The 19,600-nt window shown below is 44.2% G+C and overlaps 1 protein-coding gene across 1 annotated transcript in view; it reads left to right on the top strand.

Moving 5' to 3' along the window:
- Positions 1 to 19,600, top strand: part of TNNI3K (TNNI3 interacting kinase) — a 2,902,528-nt gene that overhangs the window by 929,790 nt on the left and 1,953,138 nt on the right. The window contains exon 8 of the mRNA XM_085600138.1: positions 19,427 to 19,571. Within this exon, the coding sequence (XP_085456264.1) occupies positions 19,427 to 19,571 (145 nt within the window). The remainder of the gene's footprint in view (positions 1 to 19,426; positions 19,572 to 19,600) is intronic.

Below are 19,600 nucleotides of genomic sequence, written 5' to 3'. Positions count from 1 at the left end.
GTGGTGTACTTGGGACACAAGGTGGGGAGCGACCATGTGGCGCCTCTGCAACCCAAGATTGAAACCATCCTGGCTTGGGAGCCGCCCAAAAAACCAGACGTAGGTGAGAGCCTTTTTAGGACTCACGGGTTACTACAGGAGGATTGTCAAGGGGTAAGGCAACATTGTTGCACCCTTGACAGCGCTTACTTCCAGGAAGCAGCCTAAGAGAGTGATTTGGACTGACACCTGTCAGAAAGCTTTTGAGGCCCTAAAAACTGATATGTGCATGGCGCCCGTGCTATTGGCACCCAACTTCTCCAGAGAGTTCATAGTACAAACAGATGCTTCAGAGCATGGTGTGGGGGCTGTTCTGGCACAGATGAATGAGGAGGGCCTAGATCAACCCGTAGCCTTCATCAGTAGGAGGTTACTTCCACGGGAACAGAGGTGGAGTGCTATTGAGTGTGAGGCATTTGCTGTGGTCTGGGCAATGAAGAAACTGAGACCATACCTGTTTGGGACTCACTTCTGGGTTCAGACAGACCACAGGCCCCTCAGATGGTTGATGCAGATGAGGGGTGAGAATCCAAAGCTGTCGAGGTGGTCCATTTCCCTACAGGGGATGGATTTCACGGTGGAACATCGCCCTGGTACAGAACACGCCAATGCTGATGGTCTGTCCAGATTTTTCCGCCTTAGTGATGAGAACTCCCAGGAGGTAGGGTAGTTCTCCCCACATGTTAGCTGAAGGGGACACGTGTTAGACCTAGCACCTTGGCATGGGTCTCCCTTCCACTTTTTGCTGTTGCCTCATGTGTTTTTGCGGGTGTTAGATGCTCAGGGCACTGTGCCACTGCTGTCCAGTGCCACAGTGCAAGTGCTCCCTATTGTAAATTGATGTATGAATTTGTGATTCCATGATTGGTTGGTTTGGTTTACCTGTCAGACCCTAGTACAGTGCACCAGGAGTGCCCAGGGCTTTTAAATCCAAATGCTGCTGGTGGGCTTGCAGCACTAGTTGTGCCACCCACAGAAGCAGCCTGTAAAAGTGTGTCTAATGCCTGCCATTGCAGAGCCTGCGTTCAGTCTGTTACTGTCATGCTGACTGGGCATGTGCACCCACTTGCCAGTCCCTAAACCTTCCCATTTCTTCATATCAGACACCCCTATGGTATGCCCAAGGGCAGGGTGCATTGTAAGTATAAGGTAGGGCATGCCCTGGTGTGTGTGGCATGTTCTAATAGTGAATTACAGCCATTTTCGGTTTTCACTATTGCAAGGCTACCTGTTCTCCATAGGCCAGAATGGGCAGTTTGTTTATTACATCTTATAATCCTAACTGGCTCAGGGAACATGGTAGAAATTCAAATTTAGTATGCCTGAACTCAGATTGATAAAATACATCTTTTAGGGAAGTTGGTTTTAACATTCTGCATTTGAAAATGCCACTTTTAGAAAGTAGGCATTTTCTTGTCTAACCATTCAAACCTGCCTCTGCTAGGCTGTGTATTCCTTATCTGGAGTTGAGTGACAGGGCAGGGGAATTCCAGGAGACAGGGTGAGGCAGCACAGTGGTGAATAGAGAGATCTGCATCTAGATGGGAGGGAGGAGTTGCAACTGGGACCTGAATAGAGCTGTGCCTTCCCTCCACAATGCTGGCTCCACCTCCTGTGGTGCGTCTGATGTCTCTGCCCTGCACTCTGAAAGGAAAGAAGGAGTCATGTAAACAAAGTGCTCCAGGACTTACCAGAACTGGTTTAGACTAGGCAAAGGCCTCTCTGCCTTCAGAGAACAAAGGAAAACTTTGCCGAGGAGAGAAACGAAGAAGAAACTGAGGAGAGACTATCCCTGAAACTGGGGGATTGGCCTGCAGTGGTTCCCTACTGCCAAAGAGAGGAGAAAGGAACTCAAAGGGCTTGGAAAAGAGCTTGCCTCCTGCAGAAGTCTCAGGGACAACAGACTTTAACCACCAGCTCCCCAGAGTTCTTTGGAAGTGCCTGCTGCTGTTTTGGGCCTCCTGAGGGACTACGTGTCGCAATGAGCTGGAAGCGCGACTCACGGAGAAGAAATGTGTGTTGCCGTCGCAGCCGCTGCCGTCGCATCACTGAAGAAGGGTGCCGCCGCTGGCTGACGCATCGAGTCGAGTCTTGACTCTTCTCGCACCATCGGAGAAGCGAGCCGCTACAGGAAGATCTTCATGTCTTTATTTCTTTGCACCAAACTTTCATCGCATCGCTATCGTTGCAACACTTCCGTTGCCCTGCGTGTCGCATCTAAAGGTACATTGAACTAAAAGTGTTGTATTTAAGAACTAAAGAGAACTAAGCTAAAACTACCATTTTAAGTAACAGTATTGTGTTTTTTTTTTGTTTATGGTCTTGTAGTAAATCTATATGAAGAATACTTATTTTGGATATAAAACGTGTGTGGTGTCCATCTGTAGTGTTGTCACTTGATTACTGTATGTGTTCACAAATGCTTTACCCACTGCCTCTGAGATAAGCCTGTCTGCTCGTGCCAAGCTACCAAGGGGGTGAGCAGGGGTTATGTTAGGAGTGTACACCTTTACCCTGACTAGAAGCGAGGGTCCCTATTTGTCACAAGTACCTACCTGTGCCAACTAGAGACCCCCAAGTCTAACATTCTGTAATTGAGCAAGTCAGATGCAGGGATTCTCGCCCTGGCACCAGTTCTGGTATGGGTGGGAGCAGAGAATGGCGTCTCCCATTTAATGCCTAAACCAGGTTGATAAATAGCACCAGGAACTTGAAAAGCTGTAGGACTCCTATACCTTCTGTATGGTGGCCGGGAGAATTTGCACTATCGGGAAGGTGGAGACAGGCTTGGGAAATACACTTGATGATCCCAAAATGACTCTACAGATGAGTACAAAAAAATGTGGTACTGGAAGTACTGTGCAATTAGGGAAAACTATTTATAAAAGAACACTGTTTAAAATCAGGGTTAAAACCAATTAAAAAAAAGAATATCTATGAAAGTACAGGCCCTGTCAACAACAAACCAACATAAAGGGCTAAATGTTTCATCATGCTCAGATTTATTTAGACACAGTGAATCTTGGTGGTAGGATCTCCCAAAGCACAATGGCAAGAAACTAGAGACGTGTTGCATCCTCAATTTAATGCCTAAACTCGTCGAACAGGACTCCCAAGGTCCTGCTTTCCCGGGTAGGGGGAAGATCCTTTCAAGTGGTGGCCTCTCGTCTGTGCAATAGCCTACCCCTCTCTCTCTTAGAATATGACCAGATTGAAACATTGAAGCTATGGTCTGGCAGCAGGATGCACAAACACCCTGTCAATGAAAGGGCTGTGATGTCTTGCTAGCTTTCTCTTGAAATGTCATCGAGACACCCTAAGTTTCCTCATTCCATCCATTAGTAACCCATCCTGTTAAGATATTTTCTTTCCATTCTAGGATTAGTAGTCTTTTTATTCAATTAGAAAATCAAGACAAATCCCAGGATAAAAAGAAGAGTCCTGTTCAGCTCATTAGAGGTGGACATGGGAAACTGAAGAAGTCGTCATCAATGCCATGGTATATAGTGACATTATTAGGAGCCCACTATGTACCCCTTTTTTATTTTAGAAAAAAACTTACATTGAAATGTCCTAAATTGTTTAAAACACCATGTCAGTAGAAATCGGAAATTCAGTGATATACTGCGACGGCCTTGCCTTTCCATGCATGAGCAGACTGCACTGGACAAATGCAGTGTCTGCTGCTCTGTTTTATTCAATTTTCCCTGGAACAATTGCTGTTGATTGCATCTCCCCTCTCGATGGATGCCTAATATAATTCCATGTGCCGTATAATACTGTCTAAAAAACTAAACAGAGTATTACTTTCAAGTACATTTAGTAAAATTCAGGCTGCTAATTTGACCTTTTCAGTTTCATATATTTGATTGGCAAGCTATATTATTCCAGTCTCTGAAGCCAGTGAAACTATTAAACATAGAAATAAATTGTGGCATAGTCAACTGATCGCATTAGGAACGACTGAAAAGGTCAGCGTGCTGGAAAGTACTCGTCTGAAATGTATGAAACCAGAAGGCAGTAAAGTTCTGAGGCTTTATTATGATGACAGATTGTAATGAGAATCAAACGCATGCATCGTTATTTCCTTTCCATCACGGGCACTGCTGCAGTAGTGGATCAGCTTCTCGCTTCGCTCGGTGGTTCCTTCCATCCCTAGTGCAGACATCAAGTTCACATATCGATAGTACATGATTTCAAAACTATCATCATTTCAGATCAATTTCCAATTAAAATGTTTGTCATGTAGAGCTTGGACGTCAAGCGTTGGACTGGCCAATTTTCCTTGTTTAGAGAAAAATCGATAAACTTTTTTAACACTGAAACAAGTGCATCAGTGCCGAAGTGGATATATTTTGCAGATATGTTTTTCCATTACACCTTATTATAGTTGACATTTTGCACAAGAGTCTGGACGAAGAAGACTGCCATCTCCAGAGCACGTAGCTGTGTTTGCCCTTTTAAGGGTCGTTTAAAACTGAATTATGTTTAAGTAAAAAAGTGTGGCCCAGCGGCGAGAGCACGCCGCACCACTCACTGTTCTATCCCTGGTGGCCGCTCAGCTCAGCATCATCTGACGCGGCAGCTCAACACCATTTGACTCTGGACAATAGTTCACTTAGGGTTTATTTATGAGCCCCTGCGTCACTTTTGCGCTGCCGTTGCGTTACTTTTTATGACGCAGCTACGGTGTAAAATATGCGCCGCATTGCGCCCTATTCAAAAAGTAACACATCTAGGCAGATGCATCACCTTGTAAAGCCCTTCGTCATATTATAATGTATATAGGTATAATGTATGCAGGGTGGGCGTTCCCCGGCAAGTAAAACTTGCAGAAGGGATGCAGTGACATCTATGAGATTTCACGGCATGACTTCTAGGATGCCAATGCGTAAAAACCTTATGCCTCATGGCAGGCGTATGGGTGACGCAATGTCATAGGCACAGGCCCACCTCCTGCATTTCTGGAGTTGCGCTATCCTTACGACACTACTCCAGCAATGCATGTGTTTTGCGCCAAAAGATGCATCAGGGTTTTTGACGGATCTGTCTTTCCTTGCGACATGGAGCACCATACATTAAATACGGCGCTTCCATCATGTCGCAAGGAGGGTGCAGAGAAACTGACGCATTAATGCTGATGCGTCAGTTTCTCATAAATCTCCCCAACAGCACCCAGCGCCTTGAAACCTTAAGGGGTAATATATTGGCGCTTTACAAATATGGATTTAATTAAGGCTTTTGGGTAGTATCCCTCCAGCTCCATCCAGCTATTATGAGTTCTTCCACCACGATTGGAAAATAATGTGAACCCGGTATACTGCGACAAAAACAGCAAGCAGGTCCCTATTGTGGGCCAAATACCGCGTCCTATTGTGCTATCATTTACCAGCTCATGAGAGAAGGTGGGGGTTGGGATTGCTATGTGGGTTCGGTGGAGCAGACGTCCCCGCGAGCTCTCTTAGCAGCCAGCATGGAGTGTTACTTAACTCACTCACTGTAGGCGGGAGCCGAACTGCAATGGTGCCCACAGCTCTTTTCCAGACCCGCACTTGGCTTTACCAGGTACTTTTCAGCCCAGTAAAATCTGCTTATAAATCCCAGGAAGATCCTGCCACCTTGGATCTGGGTAAGAAGGATCTCGTTTGGAAATACTACTCTTCCCAGTTTGGAGCAGGGCCTTAAGTGTTTGCTTGTTTGTATTTTTAAACTCTTGTTGTAGGAACATTAAGTACTGTATATGTGGCCAGGCTAATTTGCATGGTGTCCATTGCGAATAATGAACTTGTGTGATGGAAGTAGTTTGCCGTTAAGTGCCATTTCTTTAAAAGTGGAGGCTAAGTGAAATAGTTAAGAGCATTTTAATAATGTGCGTGTTATTATTTACAAAATTGAAAAACGTTTCACACATGCAATGTGTCATTTTACGTTGCAAGTCTGATTTTAAATACCATTTGCAAAACTGATTTACTACCCATATATTTGTTAGACCCAGAACGCTCTCAAAGGAAAATTACATGAGTTATACAATGCTTAAAACAACAATGCAGCACATTCCTCAACAAGTCTAATATTGCCATGGGTTTAATTTTCTCTTTGCCAGCTCAACTTCAAGCCAGAGGCCCTCATGACGAGTGGCCTGTAACTCTAACTCTAATCTAATGCCTAAAGAAATGGAAGTTGGTCGATATAGTGAGCAGCACTCCCATAGCTCCTTTTCAATGAATAGCACATTATCTCAGATGTTTCAGAGAACATCACAAATTACATCAATGATGACATCACACGTGAAATCCAATGTCACATCTTCAGTGACATCATCAATGACATCTCAACGCCGCTTTACCCGAGAACCCAATGGTATCAGTCCTTAGCAGCATTCATCTGCCTCTGTGAGAAGGGACTGGCCTCACACGTCCTCCGTTGAGTGTGAAAGGTTTCTGATCTCAAGGCCTATTTGGTGGTGTCGAACCGGATTAGGTCACAGGGTCTAGCTTTCAGCCAGCTCCTGCACTCACCGACCACAGCCCCACTGTTCATCGGGCAAGGTCTTTGGCTTCCAACCATGGCATCCAACCATGTTCAGTGAGCGAGGGTTGGACTGGACAAGGAACTTCAAAATGTAACCCTAATTCCCTGAGAGGAAAGTTTTCATTTAACCCTTTTAATGACCGTCAATCGATGCGCTAAAGGCCATAAATGCAGCGCTTGCAGAGGGTTTGCAAGGGATAGCAGCTGGGATCTCTGCTGACTCAAATGCGACTACTCTAATGCATTCCTATGTTGGTCGCTTTCTCTAGCAAAGTTCAGTTCAAATCATCCTTTAGCTTTAGTGTGCAGCTGAAGAAGACATGAACACGCCTCCCTGTTCTTCTTCCTTTTCCTGTTCTGTAGAATGGAATTCACAATAGCATGCACAAAACCCAATTCACATCAACAGCATGACATGAGGAGAATTTAAGTGCTCTCATTCTGCAAATCTGTGATCTGAGATCCAGTTTTACAGAAGGTATTAAGTAGGTTTTGTTTAAATTTGTAAACACCAAATGCATGAAGATGTTCAGGTAATGAGTCAGCAGATGACTGCTAATTCGCTATATGTTATCTGTTTTATGTCTTCGAAAACGTCCTGTAATTGCAAAAAGATAGCATTTTAAGGTCAGTTAATTAAGCAACATAACTATACCCTAATGTTCCTATCCTAACATTATGAGGTAGCTTAAGTACTAACCTAATTGCCTCTCTATTTACTCTCTCTGCCTCGCCCTTTCTCTCTTTATAACTCTCTCTCTCTCTCTCTCTCTCTCTCTCTCTCAGTCTCTCACTAGGTCTCTCTCTCTGAATGTCTTTTTGAATTTCTCTCTGTATCGTACTCTCTTTTTCTTACCACAATGTCTTTGAAGTGGCACTCATTGAAGAAAGGTGCCTAGTGCAATCATGTTACATTTCATATATGCACCCACAACTTGTCAAAGAAGCCCTAGGATGCATCAAGTGGGACTTAGGCTAAGATCATGGAATATAGCCGACGTCCAGAATAAGCTGACGAACCCGGACTGGCATTCTGAATTAAGAGAAGCTGATATTATCTTGGCAATGGGACATTTTGTCTGCCTTTCACTGGGGGGCTAGAAACAAATATGGGTCCCTTGCTCACTTTGCCACTGGATTCAAGCTAGCCTGGCTGATGAAGGTCTGAACTGAGGTGGCGAAGTGAGCTAAAGAATGATGATGGATTCAACCCAGATCTGTGACTGGGGGTGAGTGTCCAAGGGGCAGATTATCAAGACAGGCGATAAAATTATCGCCGCTTTAGCGGCAGAAAACTGCCGCTAAAACGGAGATAATGGGCTTGATAATATGCTCTATGAAATTCCAATTGAAGCTCAGGTTAGATGTCCTTCACATCTAACATGAGCTTCAATTGGAATTCCATAGAGCATATTATCAAGTCCATTATCGCCGTTTTAGCGGCAGTTCTCTGCCGCTAAAGCAGCGATAATTTTATCGCCTGTCTTGATAATATGCCCCTAAAAAGTTTCAGTGCTCTGTCCATCATCTCCTTGTGTTTGCTCAATATAACTTCCCCACATGTATTATATTTGTATGATTTGGATCTGATCTTATTTTTAACTCTTTTAAACTTTTCACTCTTTAGTTTGTGATCCATCAGCCCATTTTATGTGTTTTATGCATCTTATCACTGATATGTACTATGTGTTGTGTCTTTTATTTAAATAATTGTATTATCACAAAATGTGACTTGAATCATATAATACTGCCACATCTATTTATGGAATGTTTTTTCCATCTGTACTTTTATGGCAGTTAATGTGTGTATGCGTTTCATATTTAAGTTCTCAGCAAATGTATGCAGGACACTGTGACACAATGTGGTCACATTTGGGGGAGACATAGGAAATATAGGGTAGTGATGGCAGGTCATGTAATCACTGTCAAATTTGTTGGTGTCTGGAGACCTCTATGTCTCCATAAATTGTTCTTTTAAGAAAATGAGTGAGTTGAATATTGTTTTATTTAAAGTCAATAGTTACATGAATACAGCACTTGTAAGAGAGTTTGAGAATTCTTCGTAAATCATGTTCACAAAATGGTACATTTGTTGTGCTGCTGGTCCATTTCCTATTAAATCAATATACAGTTTAGAGTAACCACTGGAAAAGTGTATCTTCATCTTCTCCCATGAAGACTTTCCCTGACTAAACCAAACTTAGCTAAAGATATGTCTATGGTTGATAAAAACAGCAAAACCCTGTACCTCAGACTTCTCCCTACATAAGCCTTACTTCTAAGATGGGTTTTTGCACAAAACGTTGATTAAAATCTAGATCAAGTCGGTAAACCTCGCCATCACTATGTAAATTCTGCTCTGGTTTATCAATGTTTTGCCTTCTAATCGATCTGGTATGTTCTGATTCCAATTTTTCAGAACTTTAAAAGTCGCTTTAGCCTTTTCAACTTGTTTTGATAAAAAGCAATAAAAAATGTATAACATTTAAAATAAAATGTACAGTGATTTTAAAGCTGCAAAAGGTGTGTATGACCATGTCGTCTCACCTATTTCAAGAAAAACACACAGGAGGATATTCTCAAGAACGTGTGATAATTATTGCAAAATTTGCTTAACGTAACTTTGCATTTCGCAGTCTATCGCGGGAAAATACCACTGTGTTAACGTTGAATTCTCAACCCGGCGGCACCATGCGATAGTCTCACGATAATACAGAAAATGACCGAGATAAAATCTACGCACGGCCCAAAAAAATTTGAAACATGAACGCGTAAAAATGTGCGATGCCCCAAATCGCGATACAAAAATCAGCGAGAACCAGCGACAGGCCTGCAATTCCCACGCATCATGCTGGAAAATGGACTACAAAAGCAACAAAAAAAACACACCCAAAGCAAAAGAAACTGTGTAGCACCATGGATGCACCCGGACCGAGTGCAGAGGACAACTCAAACCCCATAAGCCCCATGGAGGACCAACCAGGGAACCCCGTGGCCGGGGAAGGGCAAGGAGAAGAGGAAGAGGAAGATGGGGTTCAGTCCGCAGGAAAACCGGATCATCGTCACGGAGGTGATAGAATACTACCAACAACTGTTTGTCGCCTCCACTGTGTCATTGGCAACACAAACGTAAATTTGTCAGTCCATCGTGAACAACGTGAATGCAGTCAGAGTGTCGAGGAGGTCAATGGAGGAGGTCAAGAAGCGCTGGCATGACGTGAATAGCCAAACCAAGCAGAAACTCGCTGCCAACCGGAAGGCAGCAATGGCGACCGGAGGTGGGAGTCCTGCGCCACAGGAGGAGCTGGATGAGCTGGAGGAAATTTTGGCCACAGTCATCATTGTGGAGACGGTTGCAGGAGTTGGGGGTCCGGACACAGCTCGATATGACCTGACCCAACAGCAACAGGGTGAGTAAGGACCAGGGACTGGGGGGACGGGGGAGATGGGCATAATGGCACACATGCACAATTAAGCGTAGCACACTGCACACCCACAATGATTGTGGAATGTGTCCCTGATACCCTTGGCACACTGCAGCACACAAAGAAACACCAAGTAGGCTCCCTTCCACTATGTGCACAAAGGGGCCCCCCTCCCTATCACCAATCCCGCATGTGATGAATCCAGCAAAGCTGTGGCTCTATGAGCCACACTGACATTGCAAGTGACACTGCATGACGGATAACATGGCTGGAGTCAAAATACATGACATGGTGCACCACAATACACTGAGGTTGCCCAGTGTGGATCACATCTTCAAAGCAGCAGGTCACACTCTGACACATCCTTGTACACATACAACCCCTGCCGTCAACAACACATCTGCGGATAAACCATGCACAAGAGTACAAAAAACGTCCAAGTGCACAAATGACCCAAGTCACCAACATCTCAGCACCATAAAAGCACAGAAGTCAAAGGCACACCGCCTCAAAAGGATAAGGGGCTGCCAAATCAAAGCTGCATGGGCGACTCTCCCACAATGCAGCAATCACAGTACATCAAAATTGATGACAATGTGGTACAAAGTGCAACACTTTCACTACAGAACAGAGGACACAACTGGTGCCGCTTGTGTGTAGGAACTGGCCAATCACATCTGCCATAGCATGAAACTGTGAGATGATAGTGTACGAGTACAGCCTCACATCCGTCATGTAGTCGAAATGTCCACTGACTCCAATCAAATAGCCAGCTCCTCCTAAACAATCACAATGTACATTGTCATGCAGTCTGCATGTAAACATGCACAATGCATCAACATACATGGAACACACTGTTAACCTGCATCTCCCCTTTCACATTGCAGAGGGACAATCAACACCTCCTGCAGAGCAGACCAGACATTTCGTCAGTGATGATGATGAGGACCCCCTGGCCATCTGCCTCGACACCCTCCAACGGCTCGTGGACAGCCTCCGTACCCCACCTCCAGGAGCAGGGCAGCTCAGCGGCATCGAGGTGACCCCACCCCCTGCACAGCCCACACAGCAGGAAGCACCCACCACCACGGCTGGCTCCGACCACCTCACGGAAAAACACATGGCATTCCAACGCAATGTGTTAGACTGCCAGAGGGGGCTGGATGAACAGGTGCGGGTGGGTTTCGACCTCATGGCAGCCAAACTTGATGCCATATGTGGGTGTCTGAGTCCCATCAGGGACCACTTACAGTCCCTAATGGACACCCACAGTCCGTACCGTGGTCTACAACACTCCTTGGCTGATCTTGCTGTTGTCATTACTCGGATACAAGAACTGTCTTGTTAGACCTGGCTCCAGCGATGTCAGCCAGGAGTTGGGACACATGCGAAGGAAAATGGAGACCATGGAGCGCATGCAGGCTGGAAGGATCTCTGCCACAGATGTACACCAGCGAGATGTAGCTGGGATCTTCCATGCCCTGCAGAACCTCATCTTGCCATTGCTTCCAAAGAGCCTGTCCCAGATGACTACTGCAGGAACTTCGACACACACCTCCGCCCACTGATGTGTCAGTGGCACACAGTGAGGCAGCCATACCACCTCCGCCCCCTGATGTGTCAGTGGCACCCAGTGAGGCAGCCATACCCCCTCCGCCCCCAGATGTGCCAGTGGAACCCACTGAGGCAGCCATACCACCTCTTCCCCCTGATGTGCCAGTGCCAGCCAGTGAGGCAGCCATACCACCTCCGCCCCCTGATGTGCCAGTGGCACACAGTGAGGCCGCCATAACACCAACACACACACCTGACACACCTGACACAGAAGACATATCAGAGGACTAAGATGTGGATGGTATTGACTGGTGTGCGAAAGGAGGTTGAAGCATTCATCCCCACCATATGACCTGTTCCTGCTTGCTTCAGCCCTCTGCATCATGCCCAGGAACAACACCTTCCACTGTCCCCCGAAACATTCTGCTGCATTCACCTGGACCCCGACATGGACTGCCATAACTGCTCTGGTTACCAATGACACAGAAATCAGGCTGCGGACCGAACTCTTCCACTTACGATTAACTGATCATTCCCCAAAGGACTTTGGTTGGCCCTCCACTGGGCAACCATGTAATGTGTGGTTTGCATGGCCATGTACTGCTCCAGGTCTGACACACCACAGAATGTGAATAAAACATTCCAAATCACACAGATGTGTCATGTCTATGTTCATTCAAGTATAAAAGTATGGATGAATGTGTGGACATTGATTGCACAAAAAGGTACACCCTGGGAAATGACATCAATGCGCATGTTTGAGCCTGACCCATATGGCCAATTTGATGACTGTGAAGGTGTGAACAAGCTGTTGCTTCATTGCTCATGAACAACAATCTCACAACCCCCCAACGTTGCCACACGTCCATGCTTTGAATAGAGCTGTGTGTAAAAATGTCAAATTTGGTAGCAGGCCCAAAGTAGTGTCCCCCATCACATGTGGCAACAGAACATCTCTTTGCATACCTACTCTAACTCAACTGTGTGGACACAGCCTGTTTTGATGCATCACATTGATCCACATGGCAAAAAGTTGGACACCATACTCACATTGCTGAAGACACGTAAGAGCACAGGTCTACCAGCAACTATCCCAACCATAATGTCTGGCTCACAGAGGTGGAGCTGTCAATAGTGACTCACCCCCAAGTGAAATTCGTCAGTCAGTCCCTCACTCTGTACGGACAATGCTCATTGAGGCACTCGATTTGTCATTCTAATCAACACTCATCACAGTTGAACAGTAGTGGAGTTGCATAGGCTTTATTAGCATGTGCTTGTCAGTATGGGCAAGACAAGGGCCACAACATGCAGATCAATGCTTCAGACACTAACAGGCAGCATAGGAACATGTAGAGGTGCAAGAAATGGGGAGGCAAAAATAGAACACCAATCATTACGGATGGCAATGCTCTCAGCCCACCTTGCCTTGCTGGACGAGTCATGTGATGTTTGGCGTATGCCCATTGCCCCGTGTCAGGGGCCACAACTCACATCCCATGGGATCTGCATAGTGCTGTACCAACGGACTGCACTGACTGGCTGCTCTGCTGACAGTGAGCAGGTGGTCCAACAAGGTCACATGGAGTACTACATTGCCATGTGTGTACTCTTCCTCCAGCAGTATGTCTGATTTAGGAACGTTGCCAAATGACGCTGTGCAGCTCCGCCCCTGGGAATGCCTCACCTTGCACAGGTGTGTGTCAACACATGTAGATGCACGCACATGCATTCAGAGTCAAGGCGAATGCAGACATGTCCACTGTTCTTGTGGGATATGTGACCATTCCTCCGAGATGCAACAAGGTGTTGGGACCCGTGCTCTGGGTTACATTCAGTTGTGGCTGCAGGAACGTAGTTACTCATCCATAAATGCGAGCGCAGCTTCATGGGTAATCAGTTCCAAAAGGATATTGTTGTCGTCTTCAACTAACACGAGGGAGAGCCAATCCATTACCTGGTCCAGACAGATGTGCTCCATCCACGCCGTTTCACCAATCTGCAAAACAGACCAATAGAGGAGCGCCTCGATGTGGTCACTGCGCACGAGGAGTTGTGCAATCTCCCATGCCCAACTGCCAGCACATACGCCAAATATCAAGGCATCCCATGCACAGGTATCAAGGTTACACTCCTGGTCGTGGGCCAACAGGGGGCGCACACACAAGTCATAATCCAGTTCATCTACTGTTGTGTTGGATAGACAGACATCCATGGGCCACTCGAATGTGCATGATCGACAATGGAACCAGGGCTGGACGCAGGTGACCTACGCAAGACGGAAGCTCAGACGGTAACTGATGCCCAGTGGCAGTGCTCCCAACAAATGCAGCATACATGCACGGTACAGTTCCACGTGACAGGGGATGTGCATGTGCTTGGGATGTCCCCCCAATGTTAGTCTGAGTACTGCTTGCAATCTGGAAATGTGATGTGGCTTTTGCGATGCAATGCAGGCTAGGCCTTAGGCTCATGGTGCACCAATTGCGATACACACACAACAGTTGGCATGTATGAGCCAGGAGCCCAAGCGGCCTTGCGCTCCTTGTACAGTCCCTCTCCCTCTCTCTTTCCCTCTCTATATCTCTCTCTCTCTCTCTCTCTCTCTCTCTCTCTCTCTCCCTCTATCTCTCTCTCTCTTTCTCTCTGTCTCTGTCCTTTGATGAGTGCATGACACACATTCTTATCTTGAATTTTGTCTTCCAGGCTGTGACTTACGGATTGTCCAGTGAATACCCGCCATGACTCTTCCAAATAGTGGTTTTGAGTTAAATTTGAGTGAAAATCTTTGTTTGTCATGTCAATGGTGAATGAATGATTCTCCATTTTCTGACCACACATGAATGTTAATTGTTGTAATGGTGCAACATCAGGCGTATTGTTTTGTTCAGGATTTCGTGAAGTTGATGTGCAGTATCTTTGATAGGGTCCCGGGGGGGGGGGGGGCGCCTGTGGCTGATAGCGGTGGGTGTTAAGTCTCTTGAGAATTGTCTCTGAAGAAAGGGATTGGATTTGTGCTGTCCTCTCAGCAGTGGCTTCAGAACTGTCTTAGACAATTCTTTCCATTGTTGTCTTCCCCCTATGCTTACCCTGGAACATAAAATCACAATAAGCTGAACCCCTAATTCTAAAACTTTATTTTAGGTTTTTTTCTGACTAATGGCATCAGTAGCAAGAGGAAATTGGTGTTTACCTCCAGTCTTTTGCTGACAAGACCAAGAACACTTGGAATCAAACTTTTCAACAAGCAGAGCAATTTTTATATTTTTGTGTTCTATGCTTCCTAAATTCAAAAAATCTGCTTAATGTTCAGCAGTAAGTGCTCAAATTTAAATCATATGGTCGTACTTTACTTCATTTAAACCCAGGTTGCATGACTCCAAACAAAAGAAATTTTTCTGATATTCTCCGAAGCATAATCCTTAATTTCTGCTACTGATTTTCGCCAAATAACATATTTCTCTAAATAAATTTGTAGTAGCTTTCCCTTAAATAAGCATTCGTTGTTTTTCTGAAAATGATTTTTGGCAATGTATTTTCTTCAAAACACAAATGCTGCTTTTAATAGTTTTGTAACTGCTATCCTTTAAGCAACAGGGTGGTGCGACTGGTGCCACCGCACCGGATGCTGACTCTTCTAGGGGGCATCTGTTTGGAAGTATTTTATTGTTTTAAAAGCACCTGCTGCTGCATTGTTGGCCTTCAGCAATTTTCATACAACGATAAAAATGTCAAGATAACTCTGGTGATTAATGGTCTTCCTGGAGAGAGAAGGAGTTTTGTCTAGTGGAAGTTTGAACTCCTTTTATGAAAGCACAGAGAGTTAATATGCCTGCTGCAATGAAGGTGTTCCATGCAGATCAAAAAGTGAATATAGTTTAAATAGGTCAGTGCTTTTGTCATAGAGATCCCTTTGTTTCTAGCAGTGAAGTTGTTAAAATCCTAACATGGAACAAAGAGCTAGTAACTGTCATCAAAGAGCTGCAAGCAAACTGCAAGGTATAGATTAGAGCATTATGATGTTTTCCTCGTCTATCATTATTCTAATGTTTCAAAAAGCATTTATTTCAGTGAAAACAAATCCTTATTATTAAATGTAACCCCCAACCATGGGGTTATGTTTTAAATTTTGAGTCTGTGCTTCTTTAGACCAAGCACTCTTTTAAACTATACTGTCGACCAGTATGGATGACATGTGACTCGTACACCCTGTAGTCTTCTGGCTTATGTAACATTTCCAATACACTGATTTACACATGTATGATTGATTGTCTCTGTGTAATGTGTGTGTGATGTAAAGTGCTCTTACACCCTACACTGGTATAGGTGGCACTATATATCTAAATAAATACATCTGAGAGAGAGTGGTTATTGAGACTTGAGGGGGGCACTGTTAAAGGGTAGTAGTGAGGGTGTCTGTGGGGGGCGTCAACAAACATTATAGCACAGGGCACCACCTGCACTAAAGCCGGCCCTTTTAAGCAATGATTATTGTAATATAAAAATGGGTTGGTTTCTCTAACTGTTTTCTTAAAAACAGATCCTTTTATTTTTTGGGCTGTTTATCTTTAAAGAACGAACTCTTGAATTGAAAATTAATAGTTTTCTTCAAACACTGACCATCTAAAAACTCCCTGTGTGATGGTGCTCCTCCGATTTCTCTGGCAAATGTTTACTTCTGAAAGAAAGTGTGGTTGGGTCCTTATATTAAGTTTAGTTTTATTGAATGACATTGATTTCAGGTTTTCAGTTCCAGTGCCTACTGGTTAATCAAATCTGCTGAAAATCTTACAATTAGGTATGGTTCATCCTTTTTGTTTTTTTATTTTGAAAATACATAATGATCAACAGATCATCAGTGAGATGAGGGGGGCAGGTTGTGCTTGAGCCTCAATTCCAAGGTAGCCCAACAGACTAAAATGCTACATCAGCCAATCTCAGGAAGAGAACTCCACAGCAAAGGTGCTAACCCTACAAATAATTGGCTTGATGTTTGGTGTAACTTCCTTTCGTAGGTAGGAAGGATGTTGTAGGTGTATGTAGTAGAATAAAAGAGATCCGGTTCCATGTTGTTTGGTTAAGTAGATTTATATAGTAAGATGTTAAGTAGAGCCCCACCAGGAGCAGCCTTCCTGCTGCTCAGCCCATCCTCCATCTCACACCGTCACTCATCCAACATTCTACAGACACCTCTTACACCAACATTTCACACCACAGTGACACTGTCTGAGCAGCAAAACACTGGTGGGGCGATCTCCAGGGCACAAATATTTCTGCAGGCTTCAAGTTCTTATGGTTTCTCCTCAAATTCATCAGAACTCTTGATGCTCTTCCTTGTTTCTTAGCTTCTCTTTGGGTTCTCAATTTCTCCCAGCTTCAGCTCAGACGCTTACGTTTTCCTTCACCAAAACATAGCTTGTAACTTCAATCTAATTGTTTCCTCACTGAGTACACACGTAGATCTTCTTCAAAATCGTCACCAAAATATGTAGTAGAATAAAAGTGATCTGAATCCATGTTGTTTGGTTAAGTAGATTTATTAAGATGTTAAGTAGAGCCCCACCAGGGGCAGCCTTCCTGATTCTCAGCCCATCCTCCAACTCACACTCTCACTCATCCAACATTTGACAGTCACCTCTCACACCAACATTCCACACCACAGTCACACTGGCTGAGACGCAGGTATAACAGTGTACTGCTTTGAAGATAATGAGGGGTAGTTAGAAATCAAATCTTACAAGTTTTAGTAGTAGCAGTTACAACAGTGCCTTTACCTGATAGGCCTGTGGCATCTTTAAATGGAAAGGCTTGCCCTATGTTTAAAACATCGAATTGTGTAACTGGGGTTAAAAAACAGATCAACATTCCATTATTGTGAGATTTTACTAATCAGTAAACATCAACTTATTTGGTGAACTTTTGTTTTTTGTAGAAATATCCCAAACATGATTTCTCTAAATAATATTAAATTGTTCCTTTTTCATGCTGGAAAGAAAAGCTGTTTTCCAGTTAAGGGTCACCTGACGTGACTTCCAGCCAGGTTTCTTACCAAATGCAATGTGCTGGCAGTAGATATGCATAATAAGTGTTCAGCCTGGATTCTGTCTTTTTACTCTGTGATCTCTGTTGTGTTTACATCAATAACACAACATACCTTATTTACAGTGCTTCCAACGGGCAAGAACAGCCCATCACTGTGTTTCACAGGCAGTTGTGAGGAAAATTCATGAAGGTTGACAGCTAAAGCATACAAGGAAGGACCAGCCTTTTGGTATTCTCACACACAAGTCAAAGGAAGCACGTTGTAACAAATAGCTTTTAAAGAAGATCCCTGCAGACATGCACTGGCACTTTTCTCCAAGAGGGTGAAAGACAGATGTGTGTCTTCCTTTGCAGGGAGCAGACTGTCCTTGATTAGAGCAGGACGGCTTGGGGTGGGCTTGGAGTACTGAAGAAGAAGCAGAACCTGGCTTTCTCTTCCATCTGACATCCTAAAATACCTAGGCATCGTGCTTCCTTTGATAGCTTATCTCTGAAAGCACAGCCGTGCTGCACAATAAAGCAGCGTTGGGATTTTACTCCATGGTTTTAGGGGGTCACCGCCAGTCCACTGCTGGATTATCTCTATAAATTAAGGTTCCCACCATCTGAAAATCAAAATGCTACGAAAACAGGGATGGATAGAAGATACCTCCTTGGAAAGATTGTTTAACCTCCTTACAGAGGCTGGTGGAGAGATTAACATAATCTCTGTTTGAGCCTCTGCTTGCTAAAGCTATTCTCATGAGGAGACGGGTTGGTCCCTTGCACCCCATGATAAAAAGAGGGCACTCGGGGACAGACATTGCTGTTGAACTACTCCCTTAAAGTCTGTGAGGGGCAGAAGGTGCCAGAAATAGTCTACAATTTGGAGAAACCATGCTGCTCCTTTTGGGACAGAGTGTGGTAATCAAGAAAGTGGTTGTGAAACCCTTCAACTTCGGGAACCAGCGGATTTGTGTCTAATGAACTGTCAATTAGAAGCAGTAAAAGCACAAGAGACACATTTACTTCCACAACGTCTTTTGAAACGTGGTCTCCTACTAGAGGTGAGTTCGTTTGGGTTTAAGGGAGATCATTTGAACAAAAAGGGCAGAACCTCTCTAAACCTGTTCTGTGGGAAGCCTTTATTTTTGCTTCACATGTTTAAAAAACAATATACTGCTGTTCCCATGAGGCTATTCTTCAAAACCACAGGCATTTCAAACTTGTACTGAATTCAAACACCTGAAAATGCTAGAAATGCAAAAACATTCAAATGTATTTCTTGCATCTCATCATTCATACAATAGATTTGCTTTATTTTTGTGCCATTTAAGTAATTAAAGTGTGTTCAACTAAATTGGATTTTTGTCATGTTGATTTATTACATGCATTCTGTTTTAGTATTGCTGTTCCTACAAGCATTGTTTTCGAAGGAAGACTTCCACTTATGTTAGAACTAACAAGCATTTCTCAAAAATGTGCTATTACTTTTTAGGTCGTAGATAATTTTACCTTTGTGTGTGCTTCAGCACAGCTTGATCAAGAATGAGGCCAGCCCCTCACTCGTCCTGTTACCAATCCAGTTTCATTCAGCCACATAAAAAAATGGTTGACTTTAATTCACAAACAGTACAAACAGACTTACAGTTAACTTAAAACTTAAAGTTAGACCGTAAAGTCACTACCGATTTATAATTTGAACACTGCACAAAATGTGGGCATCTGGTAAAAAGTGTTTCCATGTATGCCTTTGTTTTTAAGGCATGCCTATTCTAAACTAGAATGTGTTCCATTAGCATGACATGTTAGATATGGTGCTTCAAAATTGATTGTGTTGTTCCTCTTGCTTGCAGTGAACGCACTTGACAACGAAGACCATGTCCCACTCCATTTTTGCTCTCGATTTGGACACCATGAAATAGTGAAGTATCTCCTACAAAACACCTCGGATGTACAACCCCATGTTGTGAATATCTATGGAGACACACCTTTACACTTGTGAGTCATGTAAATGTTAAGTTGACTTT

Source organism: Triturus cristatus, chromosome 4_2 (genome assembly GCF_964204655.1).
Source record: "Triturus cristatus chromosome 4_2, aTriCri1.1, whole genome shotgun sequence".
NCBI lineage: Eukaryota > Metazoa > Chordata > Amphibia > Caudata > Salamandridae > Triturus > Triturus cristatus.
This window is presented reverse-complemented; position numbering and strand designations above follow the sequence as displayed.